Below are 13,372 nucleotides of genomic sequence, written 5' to 3' on the forward strand. Positions count from 1 at the left end.
AAATTTTCATTGATTTCAGAGAAGAAGGGAGAGGGAGAGAGAGATAGAAACATCAGTGATGAGAGTCATTGATTGGCTGCCTCCTGCACGCCCCACACTGGAGATCTAGTCTGCACCTGGGCTTGTGCTCTAACTTCAAATTTTTGCTTTTATGTTTTAAATATTTATGCTTTCAACCATGACCTCCTGGTTCATAGGTCAATGTGCAACCACTGAGCCAAGGCAGCAGGGCCAAAACCTGCTAAAATGCAGGACCTCCAAATAATTCCCACGCACATTATAATTTGAAACACTTGCCCTAAACCTTTCTACTCTAAATGGGTGCAGCCAGTAGACAGGTGGATCCTATTTTGCGAGAGTCTGCATAGGACCTAGGAGCACAGATGCAAGGAGGACAGAATCTCTGACATCAGAAATAATTACATTCCAGCCCCCAGTTTTATCCTCCACCCCCTTCTCTCATCCCTGTGTCATTGGGAATCCCTTCTTTCCTTCATCCCTCATGTCCAAATTAACCACTTTGTCCCTTGAACTCCCCTACATTCCCTCCTTTTCATAAGCTGTCATCAATAATTAGTTCAAGTATTTGTGTGCACCTATCTGATTCTAATCTCCTCACCAGATAGATGCCTTGCCCTGGAACTTTCATATTATAATCTCTGTAAATTCCACAGAGCATTGATTTTCTCCCCACATTTACTGCTGTTAGGACTAGAAAGCAATAAAATCCTTGACAGTGATTTGTAATCATCTCACCAAAGGAGAACAAAGACAAGGAAATGCTGGCTGGACACCAGAAATCAGACCATGTAAGGAAGTGAAACTGTCCTGAAGACACCCAGTGGCACACCTTCATTCCATCCCCATTTCAGGCCCACCAGCTCAGCCCCAAACCCACTGATGACAAGAGAGTCCCCCGTGACAGCATATAAGAATGAAACTCCTGCTCCTGGGCACATCATCATCCCCTTGGCTCAGAGCTGTACAACCCTTCCCTTTGGGTATCCCACCTTTGATCCCGTTTCTCTTAAATAAACTCAATTTTCTTTAATCACTTCTGAGATGGCCATTTAGCCTGCCTGCCCACCAAGTTCACCTTCAATTCTCTTCCCTGACACCTGTGTCCTCTCTCCAGGAAAACGCCATGCTTCCTATTCTGACATTGAAGACACTGCCCATGCTCCACCTTTCTCCCTCTAGTCTCTATTTCAAAATGGCCATTCACATAGGCAACTCTTGACTCTAACACTTTGCATGTATGTGTTCAGCCCATTCTTGGAATTCCCTTTCTATTTTTCTACTCCTCTTTATTTATGCTTTTCCTAAAGGGCTCAGCTCATGTCTTGGGGTTCTCATGGGTCATCTCTCTTTTCTTTCTTTTTCTTTTTTTAATATATTTTATTGATTTTTTACAGAGACGAGGAGAGAGGGATAGAGAGCTAGAAACATAAATGAGAGAGAAACATCAACCAGCTGCCTCCTGCACACCCCCTACCAAGGAATGTGCCCACAATCAATGTACATGCCCTTGACTAGAATAAAACCTGGGACCCTTCAGTCCACAGACCGACCGACGCTCTATCCACTGAACCAAACGGGTTTCGGTTCATGAGTCATCTCTTAGTTCTACAAGTCTCATGGCTTCTTTATGCTCCCTCTGCTGTTACCAATAACATTTGATTCCAAAGGAACGAGATGGATTAATCCACTATTTTATGAGGGGAAAAAGAGATAGAATATACAATATAAACAAGAACATGAACAGACTGTTGTGTGAACATGTGATTCAACTGAAGTGATTAAAAAAATCCACGAGTCCCATACTGATTCTAAATTAGATAGATAAGTAGATAGATAGATAGATAGATAGATAGATAGAGGATGGATAGATAGATAGATAGATAAATAGATAAGTAATTGAAATGGAAAGGAAAGTCTCTACAGAAGAATGCTAATTAATGATAGTAGAAGGATTGATATAAAAAGAATATCCTCATGTAAATCACCATCATAATATTCAACTCAGTCAAGAATCAACAGTGAACACTCAAACCATGGGGTGAAAGTCAGTAGGGGAGCAGGATAGTCACTAGTTTTATAAGTGTTATTCTTACTGGTCAGGAAGAGAAAAGGTGCTTTGACACAGTTGACCACCACCCCTCTAACGAGATAATCAGTATCACTGTTGGAAGACAAAACAACTATTGTACATAGACCCCTCATGTGGTGCACTGACAAAGACACAACACTGTCCTCCCAGCACTCCTGCTAAGATGTTTTAAGATGAATATAATCATGAAGCAAGAGACAGAAATACACATTTGTGTGTAATGCCTGCAAAGCAACTGGCTTAGACACTTCAAAATATCATTGCCATGTGGAAAAGGCTAGAGAACCATTCTAGGTTACAGGAGACGGAGAAGACATGACAACTAAATGCAATGCATGATCTTCAATTGGATTTTGGACTTAAAGAAAGAACAGGCTGTCAAGGACATTATTAAGGCAATTGGGAAACGTTGACTATGGATAGTTATCAGGTACCATATACTGTACCAATGTCAGACTTCTTGTTTGAAGACATCTGATGTGAAGGAAATGTCTGGGATCCAGGGTTTATGGGTATTTACATGCTCTTTATGGGTGTCAAAATGCCTGCAACTGATTCTTTACTAACTCAGTGGGGAGCTGCAATACGGCAAAAGGTTAACAGTTGATGAATTTCAAAAAAAGCAACAATGTCTGAGACTGTGCAAGAAAAAGTAAGTGGCATCAAGACAGTCTGTTCAATAAATGGTATTTATAAAATTGGACAGGCCTGTTTTTATTTACATGCAAAAAAATGAAACTAGGTCACCAAATTCCACCATATACAAAAATAAACACAAAATGGATAAAGAACTTAAATATAATATGAGAAATCATAAAAATCTTAGAAAAATCCATAGACAGCAAAATATCATACTTATGTGGTAGCAATATCTTTACCAATACAACTCCGAGGGCAATGGACACTAAGGAGAAACTAAACAAATGGGATTACATCAAAATAAAAAGCTTCTGCACAACAAAAGGAACCATCAACAAAACAACAAGAAATCCCACTGCTTGGGAGAATGTATTTGTCAATGTTATATTCAATAAGGGTTTAATCTCCAAAATTTAGAGGGAACTCATACAATTTAACAAAAGAAAGATCAACAATCCAATCCAAAAATTGGCAAAGGACCTAAATAAACACTTTTCAAAAGAGGACATACAGAGAGCCAAGAGACATATGAAAACATGCTCAAAGTCATTAATCATCCAAGAATGCAAATCAAAATGACAATGAAATACCATCTCACAACTGTCAGAATGGCTATCATCAACAAATCAACAAATGACTGCTATCTAGGATGCAGAGAAAAATGAACCCATCTTCTATGCTAGTAGGAATGCAGACTGGTGGAAAAACAGTATGGAGTTTCCTTAAAAAATTAGAAGCGGAGCTTCCATTTGATCTAGTATTCCCACTTCTAAGAATATATCCCAAGAAATCAGAAATACCCATCAGAAAGGATATATGCACCCCTATATAGCAGCACAATTTACAACAGCTAAGATTTGGAAACAACTTAAGTGCCCATCACCAGTTGAGTGGATTAAAAACTGGTGGCACATCTACACAATGGAATGCTATGCTGCCATAAATAAGAAGGAACTCTTGCCGGGACCGGTTTGGCTCAATGGATGGAGCATCGGCTTGGGGACTGAAGGGCCCTGGGCTCGATTCCGGTCAAGGGCATGTACCTTGGTTGCAGGCATATCCCCAGTGGGGGGTGTGCAGGAGGCAGCTGATCGATGACTCTCTCATGATGTTTCTAACTCTCTGTCTCTCTCCCTTCCTCCCTGTACAAAAATCAATAAAATATTTTTTAAAAAAGAAGGAACTCTTAAAAATTGCAACAGCATGGATGGACCCGGACAGCATTTTGCTAAGTGAAACAAGTCAGAGGAAGATAAATATCACATGATCTTACTCACTTAAGGAATTAATGAACAACATAAACTGATGAACAAAAACAGATCCAGAGACAGAGAAGCATCCATCAGACTATCAATCCTCAGAGGGAAGTTAGGGGAGGGTACGGGTAAGAAGCAGAAATGAACCAAAGGACTTGTATGAATGCATATAAGCATAACCAATGGACATAGACACCAGGGCAGTGAAGGCATGAGCTTGGGGCTTGTGGGGAAGGGGGGGTAAGAAGATAAGAACACATATGTAATACTACTTTAATCAATAATTAAAAAGGGGAGAGAAAGTGTGTGTGTGTGTGTGTGTGTGTGTGTGTGTGTGTGTAAGAAAGAGAGAGAGAGAGAGAGAGAGAGAGAGAGAGAGAGAGAGAGAGAGAGATTGCATTTGAACATAAGTGAGGGTGAGGGAGAGACTAAGGAACAAGGGGTAAAAATATGTGAGGGAGTCGGAGAAAGAGAAAGACTGTGAATAAGAAAGTTGTAGGGGAAGAGAAAGCATCTAGTGTTCCTCGACCAGTTGGCTCTAGGACATCCCTAAGGTCTCTAAGGGCCTCTCTGAGTCACTGACCTGTTCGCATGCAGCCCATGGTCACCAGCCACCACTCAGGCACTCGAGGCAGAATCAAGGCGAGACGGTCTCCCTGCTGCAGGCCACAGGTCTGTGTGAAGACATTGGCTGCACGGCAGGTGAAGTCTGTCAGCTCTCTGAAACTCCACTTCACTTCGTCTCCTTGGCTGTTCACCCACCACAGGGCTGGGTTGGGGCCTCTTTTGAATTCCTGGTCAAGATCATACACCATGTGTTATTTCCTGCTTCAGAGGAAAAGGGCACTTATTTCCCCAACCCCCTGTCATAGGCACGTTCCAGTTTGAGCATAGCACAGGAACTAACACCCATTTTAAACCATTTAAAGAGTCAAGGAAAGTTAGGGTGTGCTGTGATCCAGCCAACTTCTTCTGGTCTACTATGGCCATCTCCTCCCAAGTCACATAAGATTATGAATAGCTTCATGTTTCCAACTGAAGACTTATCCATCCCCACATGTCTTAGTTCCATGCAGACAGTGCAATCCTCTTTGTCTCCCAGCATTCTCATCTACGAAGTGGGGACAATAAAATTACGAAGATGGCGCCATAGGTAAACACCTGGACTTGCTGCGGCACTCAACTACATCAAAACTACAACTAAAAGACAAAAGGAATATCATCTAGAACCACAGAAAGGCTGGCTGAGTGGAAATTCTATAACTAGAAGGAAAGAGAAAAGTGCATTGAGTCCGGTAGGAGGTACAGAGGTGTGGAAATGTGGAGGTATAGAGGCCTGCATGAAAGGAGTTGGTGACTGCTTAAGTGTTGTCATTTTCAATTAGGAGGGAGATACATGCTCCCCACTGCTCTGAACTCCAGTTCTGGGTGAGACTCTGGGGACTCATACAGAGAGAAACTGGACTGTCTGGCATCAGGCTGGAACTCGAGGGCTGCTTTCTCTCAGAGGTGCTTCCAGTAATCATTATTCCTTCATGGTGCCACAGGACACAGAAACACAGGAGCCTCTTCAGGCAGGGCTGATAGGCAGCCATTGCTGTTTGCTCCCCGTGGTGATTCCCTGAGACCCTGCCCCACCCAATTTACAACCTCATCCAAGCTGTGCCCAGAGGCTTTTGCATATGAATGGCAATCTAAAACCTAACAAACTGCAGCTGGGTCAGAGAGCTCCAGAGTTTCCAAAAGAAGACCCAACGCTCCATAGCAGCTTACATTGCTTCACATGTGGGCCTCATCTGTCACCTCCAAGCCCCAAAGAGGAAGAATCTGCAGATCTCTCTGTAACTCCTGCTGCATGGCCTCAGGCAGTTGCTGACTTTGCCACTGTATCCAGTATACCCAGTCGTCAGAGTGAGCCCATCCAGATTACAGTACTTCACATCCAAAAGAGACACAGTCAGGGGCTAGACTGGGTGAGTGCCAAAGCCCCACTGAAATAAGTCATGGTGTATCCAGCACTGAAGTTCTCTCATTATAGACACAACTGGTTCTTACAGCCAACTGGCCTGGAGGTCAATTCTTCCCAATGATCCCAACAACAATCAAGATTACAACAAGACAGTGCACACAGCCCACAAAGCAGTGCACCAAGCATGTCCACCTCAGGTAATTGGGGAGGTTGAGCCACTGGGCCCTATAGAACACCTAACACACAAAGCCACTCTATCAACACAGGGAAGCAGCCAAACTGCAGAGACAAAGAAAGAGGTCACAAATGAAAAAAATGAAGGATAGCAAATTTACTGGGTATATAGTTCAAAATCATGGTTATAAGGTTAATCAAGAATCTTCTATAAACCTACAAGAAATTTAGTGAGACCCCCACCCCCCAAGGATATGAAAAAGGACCAACTAGAAATTAATCATACACGACTGAAATGAAGAATAACATACAGAGATCCAACAGCAGATTAGAGGATCCCAAGAATCAAGTCAAAGACTTGAAATACAAAGAAGCAAAAAACACCAAACTGAAAAAGAAAAAAAATGATCCAAAAATATGAAGATAGTGTAAGGAGCCTCTGGGACAACTTCAAGTGTACCAACGTCAGAATTATGGGGATGCCAGAAGAAGAGAGAGAGCAGGATGTTGAAAACCTATTTGAAGAAAATGACAGAAAACTTACCCTACTTGGTGAAAGAAATAGACTTGCAAGTCCAGGAAGCACAGAGAACCCCAAACAAAAGGAATCCAAAGAGGAACACAGCAAGACACATCATAATTAAAATGCCAAGGGCAAAAGACAAAGAGAGAATCTTGAAAGCAGCAAGAGAAAAACAGTTAGTTACCTACAAGTGAGTACCTATAGTACTGTCAGCTGATTTCTTAACAGAAACTATGAAGGCCAGAAGGGAGTGGCAAGAAATATTCAGAGTGATGAATAGCAAGAACCTACAACCAACATTACTCCACCCAACAAAGCTATCATTTAGAATTGAAGGTCAGATAAATTGCTTCACAGATTAAAAAAAAAACTAAAGGAGTTCATCACCACCAAACCAGTATTATATAAAATGCTTATCTTTAATAAGAGGAAGATAAAGAAAAAGGTAAAGATAAAAATTATGAACAAAAACATTACACTGAGTAAAAGAAACCAGACATAAAAGGATGCAAGAGCAGGTCAATGGTTGCCTGGGGCTAAGGGTGGGGGTGGGAGGGGATTGGCTGAGATAGGACAAAAGAAAGGTTTTTGGGGTGATAGGAATAGTCTAGACCTCAGTTTCAGGTGTACAACCTAATGATTAGACATTTATTTAACTTATGAATATAACATTGTATGTTAATTGTAATTGGAAATCTTTAATAATTATTGAAAAAATAAAGCTCTGGCCGGTTTGGCTCAGCAATTAGAGCATTGGCCCTTAGACCAAAGGGTGGCAAGTTCAATTCAAAGATAAGGGCATGTACCTTGGATGCAGGTTCATACCTGGCCCTGTCAGGGTACCTGTAGTAGGCCACCAACGAAAATGTCTCTCTCAAATCCATGTTCTCGCTCTTTCCCCCATCCATCCACCTCTTCCACCTTTCCCCTTTCTTTTAAAAAATCAAATTAATTCTTGGATAAGGATTAAGAAATAAATGAATAAATAAAGGCATCCAACTCACAATAAAATGAACAAAACTCCCACATGTGTGAGTTTATTGCTTGTAGAAAAAGCTAGCTTCAGTATTTAAAAACTTTTTATTTATTGATTGGTTTAGAAAGAGGGGGGGAGAGAGAGAGAGAGGTCAACTTTGGTGTTTTTCTTATTTATGCATTCATTGGTTGATTCTTGTATGTGACCTGATCAGGGATCAAATCCAAAACCTATCCAGGATAACAATCTCACCAACTGACTTACCTAGCCAGTGCCATGAAGCACTTCCTTTTGTTTTATAATGAATTCTTTGCCAACACACACACACACACACACACACACACACACACTCAGAAGAGAACACATTCTGAGTTCTCTTGTGCCCTTGTAGCTCAGTGATTGAGTGTCAACCTATGAACCAGAAGGTCACGGTTCAATTTCCAGTCAGTGCACATATCCAGGTTGCTGTTTGGGGTGTAAAGGAAGCAGACAATCAATGATTCTCCCTCATTATTGATGGTTCTATCTCTCTCTACCTCACCCTTCCTCTCTGAAATCAATAAAACATTCTATATAATATGAGCACAGTATGCAAGTTGTCCTCTCAACTGGGAGTTCCTAAAAGAGTTCAACCAGGAGGTGGGACCAACCTGGGCAAGGGAGGGAGGCCCCGACCGGTGGCAGCAGCAGCCACTAGAACCCTATCAGTGCATGAATTTTGTGCACAGAGCCTCTAGTATTTAAAATAAAAAGAAGGGGGCACATAAAAATTTTGGATTTCTAACTTAAGGGAAATTTGTTTAAAGGGAGGTTCAGGAAGTAAAGTGGACCCCAGTGGCATGCCCTCTGCACAGTCTTTAATAGGAGCAGCACCAAGATCTACAGATTGTTAGGCAGGTTTCAAAATTAATTTACTTCACAAATGTTTGTTGAGAAACTTCTTTGTGTCAGACACCCCACATCACTAGAGACACTGATCATGGTTAAGGCAATTGGAAAAGTGAAACAGACAGGTCAGAATTATTATGAGAATGAAAATGTATGGAATGAGGTGTGCGTGTGAAAATTGGGAGATATGGATGACTTGACAGTGACTGATAACAATGATGTAAAACCCAACAAGAACAGTATTTCATGGGGAACCCTATTTATTTGGTGGTTATCTCCCTGGGTGGATGTGTGAACTAATGAATTAGATTCTAATTATTAGAATTTTATGAAGATAAATGCAATAAAAAGTGATTGCTCATTCTCTCCTCTCTACCTCCTCCTTCTCCAGGCCATCTCACGGTCCCAAAGTTCTTCACCAAATCAAGAGATGTTTTGGCATCATCCAATCATGGGAACAGGTTAATAAATGGATTTTAGAATTAGAAAGCCTAGACCCAAATTCTGCTCCTCTACTTAGGTAACTAATTTCCGTACGTTATTTAAAACTCTTGGAATCTCAGTTTTCTCATCTAGGAAATGGGGATCATAAAACTGTCCATCTAATTTAAACATTAAAAGCAAAGTGCTTGACATAGCATATAAAGAATGTTCTTCATAACCAAGGCTCTATTTTCCTGGGAGTTATTATTAAAATTCAGAGAAAGGAAAAAGAAAGGAGGAAGAAGCCCCATGAAAGGCATATATAGGCCTTGAACACTAGCACGTGAATGCATATGTTAAATTCATTGGAAACTTAAAAATTCCATCAACTCTCTGGCTGCATTGCCAGTGAATTCTCTCTTTCTACAAAGATAATGTTGGGTAACTTTTTACACTGTGATCATCATCAGCTGGGACTTAGTAGCTGGAACACCTCCCATTGTCCACCCCACCCCCTGGGGTACACATCACGGCTCCCCTTTCCATTTCAAGAACTTGGTGTCTTCTGAAGAGACCTGTAAATTCTAGAGGCTGAGGGGCTGGTTTCTCTGGACAGACCCCAATTCAAACCCCTGTTGTCTTTGGTAGCCAGGCCTGCAGCTGGCCTTCCTCTCCTCACAGGAGGACTCCTGACTGAGCTCTACCTGTCAGTGCACAGGTGCACCAGCAAGGGGCCTGTCCCTTCCCTCTGTGCAGCCTGAAGTTGAGCCCAACTTTGATGAGATAAATTCCAGTGAGGCTCACCCTTAGTGGAAGGTCAGAATTCAGGTGAACATCAAGTTGCTGACCTTGTAGTTAGAACTTTGCATTTGGTCCCAATTATCTGACTGTACCAGATGCTTTTACCTGCTGTCGTATTTCTTAAGGGAGTTTGTCCCCATTTCACAGATAAAACCAATGAGGCTCAGAGAAGTGCAGAAGTGGCCAACATGAGAATTGAGAATTGAACCCCAAAATATACACTTTTCCTATGACACTGTATTGGGTCTGTGCCATCAGCCTCCGAGAAACAAGATAAGCCAGAGAGATCATGCGTATAACCACCCCCCATCACAGGTTCCTCCTCACCTTCTCCATTTGAGTCCAGTAGTCCACGACATCACTTGCAAAGTTAAATTTCTCAGGTGTGTCATGGTCATTCCATCGCGGGGCGCCAGTTGCTGATACAGACTGGGAGCTCAAGTGCCAAAGGGATGGCTGGAAGGCGTGGCAGGATTTGTGGGTGCCCCAAAGGACCCGGAGCCTCATCAGCCACTGCATGGCGGAGCAGTCCTCAGGAGGCAGGCACGCACTTCTCAGTCACCACCTGCTTCGGGAAGAGATGGCTGCTAGGTCAGCAGTGGAACAGGGCTTTCCTCCACAAGATGAGGCACATTTCTGGTTCATGGCTGGAGTGTGGTTTCAGCTGACCAGTATTTGGAGGCACAACTTAGTGCCTTAGGATTTAGAATTTCTCTTCCCAGCTCAGGAACCACAGGCAAAGAGGGATCATAGCTGCTAGATGGGGTTGGTACACCTTCCTGAGGGTCTTCTCCTTCTCTCTCACCCCCTGGGAGTTAAGCTCAAGTTGGCATCCATGGGACCAGCCCCTTTTTGGGAAACTCACCATTTGAAAGTCCTGTTCTCCATGCTAGCCGGGCTCTAACACCTCTCTTCCTGCCGAGGCCAACTGTGCCATTCTCATGGGAGCTGTTATATTGTTAGATGATCCCAGCTGCTGTCCAAAGTTCATTGGTCCAGGGTTGAACAAACATGCCTTACGATTTTTTAATCCAGGCTGAGCTGCCCACAATCCCTTTATCCCTTTCTCAAATGTGTGTGTGTGTGTGTGTGTGTGTGTGTGTGTGTGTTTGTGTGTGTGTGTGTGTGTGTGTGTGTGTGTGTGTGTGTTTGAGTCTGTGCTTGTTACCAAAGTGGGTAAAGGCACTCTTTCTAACACTGTAACCACTGAGCACACCAGCGAAGGCTGAAGGAAGACTCTTTAAAGAGGTAATTAATTTAAAATGAGTCAGTAGGTAGACCCTAATCGGATATAACTGTTCTTATAAGAAGAGATCAGGACACAGACACAGAAGGAGAATGCCGTGTGAACATGAAGATGGACAACTTCAAGCCCAAAGCTAAGCCCAAGAAGAGACCCACCTGCTGACACCTTGATCTCAGACTTCTTGCCTCCTGAGCTGTGAGAAGTGAATTCCTGAGGTTTAACCCCCCAGGCTGTGGCTCTTTGTAACAGCAGACCTAGCTATCCAATACCCCACTCTTAACCAAACAGCAAATAAATGACTTTGGCACTATCATCTGTAAATGTGTTTGAAATTCTGATTTAATCTTCATCATGTGAAAGGACTGTGGGAGGGCTGTGGGAGCTGAGAGCGTGCCCTGAGGAGCAAAGTGGCACATGTTCAAATGCCAGCCCCTCACTCCTCACCAACACAGCTTTGGGCAAATTTCTTAACCTCTCTCTACATTATGGAAATATTAGCAACACCTGGAGTAGTGACTGGATGACATCCTGTGTAAAGCATGTGAACACAGACTCAGCTCAGATGAATAATCCAGGTCTGGGGGTTTCTGCTAACAAACACTCTCTCTGGGGAAACTCATTGAACAATCAGGCTTCAAAATCCTGGCTGCTTGAGCTTTGGAACTAGCACCTAATGAGAAGGAACAGGGATAACATGCTGAGCAGACACCACAGCGTCCAGCTTCTGCATTGATACATTAAGAAGGCTAAACATGGGGATATGTATACTTACATGTCCATGTCTATTTTCATGTATATCTGTCTTTATAACGGTCAATATCTATATCTATAATGATGCCAACATTTGCTGTCACTGTCTGTAGCTTTATCATATCTATACCTATATCGACATCGATAGCTGTATGTATATCTAATCCGAGTTGATATTGATATATCTCACCATGAATTACTTTTTTTAAAAATATTTTTATTGATTTTGTACAGAGAGGAAGGGAGAGAGATAGAGAGTTAGAAACATCGATGTGAGAGAGTCATAGACCAGCTGCCTCTTGCACACTCCCTACTGGGGATATGCCCGCAACCAAGGTACATGCCCTTGACCGGCATCGAACCCCGGACCTTTCAGTCCCCAAGCGACGCTCTATCCATTGAGCCAAACCGGCCTCGGCTCACCATGAATTACTATAGTGATATTTATTGCTACATTTGTATCTGTGAGTGGGTTCGTGACTAGACTACGCCGGTGTTTAAGGCTAATTTGCTACATGGATGTGCAAAGGCAATGGCAGCAGTTGTACTGTACCCACTGCACAGGTGCACCATTATCCTCTGTAACTAATGTCACTGTTTGGCAAGAGACCTCTTTTGTCTGAGTTGGTATGAGAATGTATCGCTGACCAGCCAGTGTGCGGCCGCTTTGTGGGACTACTTTGTTGGTTTCTTTTATTTTTGTTTTGTTTTGTTTTGTTTTTTTGAGGTTTTTTTTCACTGTGCACTTTATTTTTTTATATAAATCTTTATTGTTCATATTATTACAAATGTGCCTCTTCCCCTCCTCCCTCCCCCCCACCGCTCCATTGTTCCCCTCCACCAGGTTCCCACTCAACCCTCTGCCCTTTCCCCTCCTCCCATTGTCCTTATCCATAGATGCCCATTTTATGTTCAGTCTCTTCCTACACTCCCCTCTCCCCTTTTCCTGAGAATCATCAGTTCACTCCCCTTCCATACCTCTGATTCTATTATATTCACCAGTTAATATTGTTCATAAGATTTTTTTAATTTCCTTGGTTTTTAGATTCATTTGTTGATAGTTATATATTTGTTGTTCATAGTTTTTATCCTTATTTACTTTCTTTTCTGGAAGAACCCCCTTCAACAATTCATAGAATTCTGGTTTGATGGTGATGAACTCCTTTAGCTTTTTTTTTTTATTAGTGAAGCTCTTTATCTGGCCTTCGATTCTGAGTGATAGCTTTGCTGGGTAGATTATCTTTGGCTGTAGGTTCTTGCTATTCATCACCTTGAATATTTCTTGCCATTCCCATCTGGCCTGCATGGTTTCTGTTGAGAAATCTGCTGACAATCGTATGGGTGCTCCTTTATAGGTAACTATCTGCTTTGCTCTTGCTGCTTTTAATATTCTCTCTTTGTCTTTTGCTCTTGGAATTTTAATTATGATTTGTCTTGGTGTGGTCCTCTTTGGATTCCTTTTGTTTGGAGTTCTATGCGTTTCCTGGACTTGTAAGTCTAATTCTTTCACCAGGTGGGGGAAGTTTTCTGTCACTATTTCTTTCAGTATGTTTTCGATATCTTGCTCTCTCTTATCTTCTGCGACCCCCATAATTCTGATGTTGGTTCGCTTCAAGT

General features: G+C 42.3%; 2 protein-coding genes across 8 annotated transcripts in view; both read right to left on the minus strand.

Annotated features, from left to right (window-relative positions):
• Positions 1–13,372, minus strand: part of LOC311622128 (acyl-coenzyme A synthetase ACSM1, mitochondrial-like) — a 93,715-nt gene that overhangs the window by 25,566 nt on the left and 54,777 nt on the right. The gene's annotated exons all lie outside the window — the stretch shown is intronic.
• LOC311622127 (acyl-coenzyme A synthetase ACSM1, mitochondrial-like) overlaps positions 1–13,372 on the minus strand; it is a 40,420-nt gene that overhangs the window by 25,566 nt on the left and 1,482 nt on the right. Inside the window, exons 1-3 of one of the 3 annotated variants that reach the window (XM_084882939.1) lie at positions 10,625–10,724; positions 10,087–10,327; positions 4,589–4,799 (exon numbers count right to left, since the gene is read on the minus strand). In XM_084882939.1, the coding sequence (XP_084739065.1) occupies positions 4,589–4,799; positions 10,087–10,278 (403 nt within the window). In that variant the 5' untranslated portion in view covers positions 10,279–10,327; positions 10,625–10,724. Of the gene's footprint in view, positions 1–4,588; positions 4,800–10,086; positions 10,328–10,624; positions 10,725–13,372 lie in introns of those variants that run through there. The other 2 variants (XM_084882940.1, XM_084882941.1) reach the window with 2 other exon arrangements.

This window comes from Pipistrellus hanaki (assembly GCF_964339955.1).
Source record: "Pipistrellus hanaki genome assembly, chromosome: 4".
Lineage (NCBI taxonomy): Eukaryota > Metazoa > Chordata > Mammalia > Chiroptera > Vespertilionidae > Pipistrellus > Pipistrellus hanaki.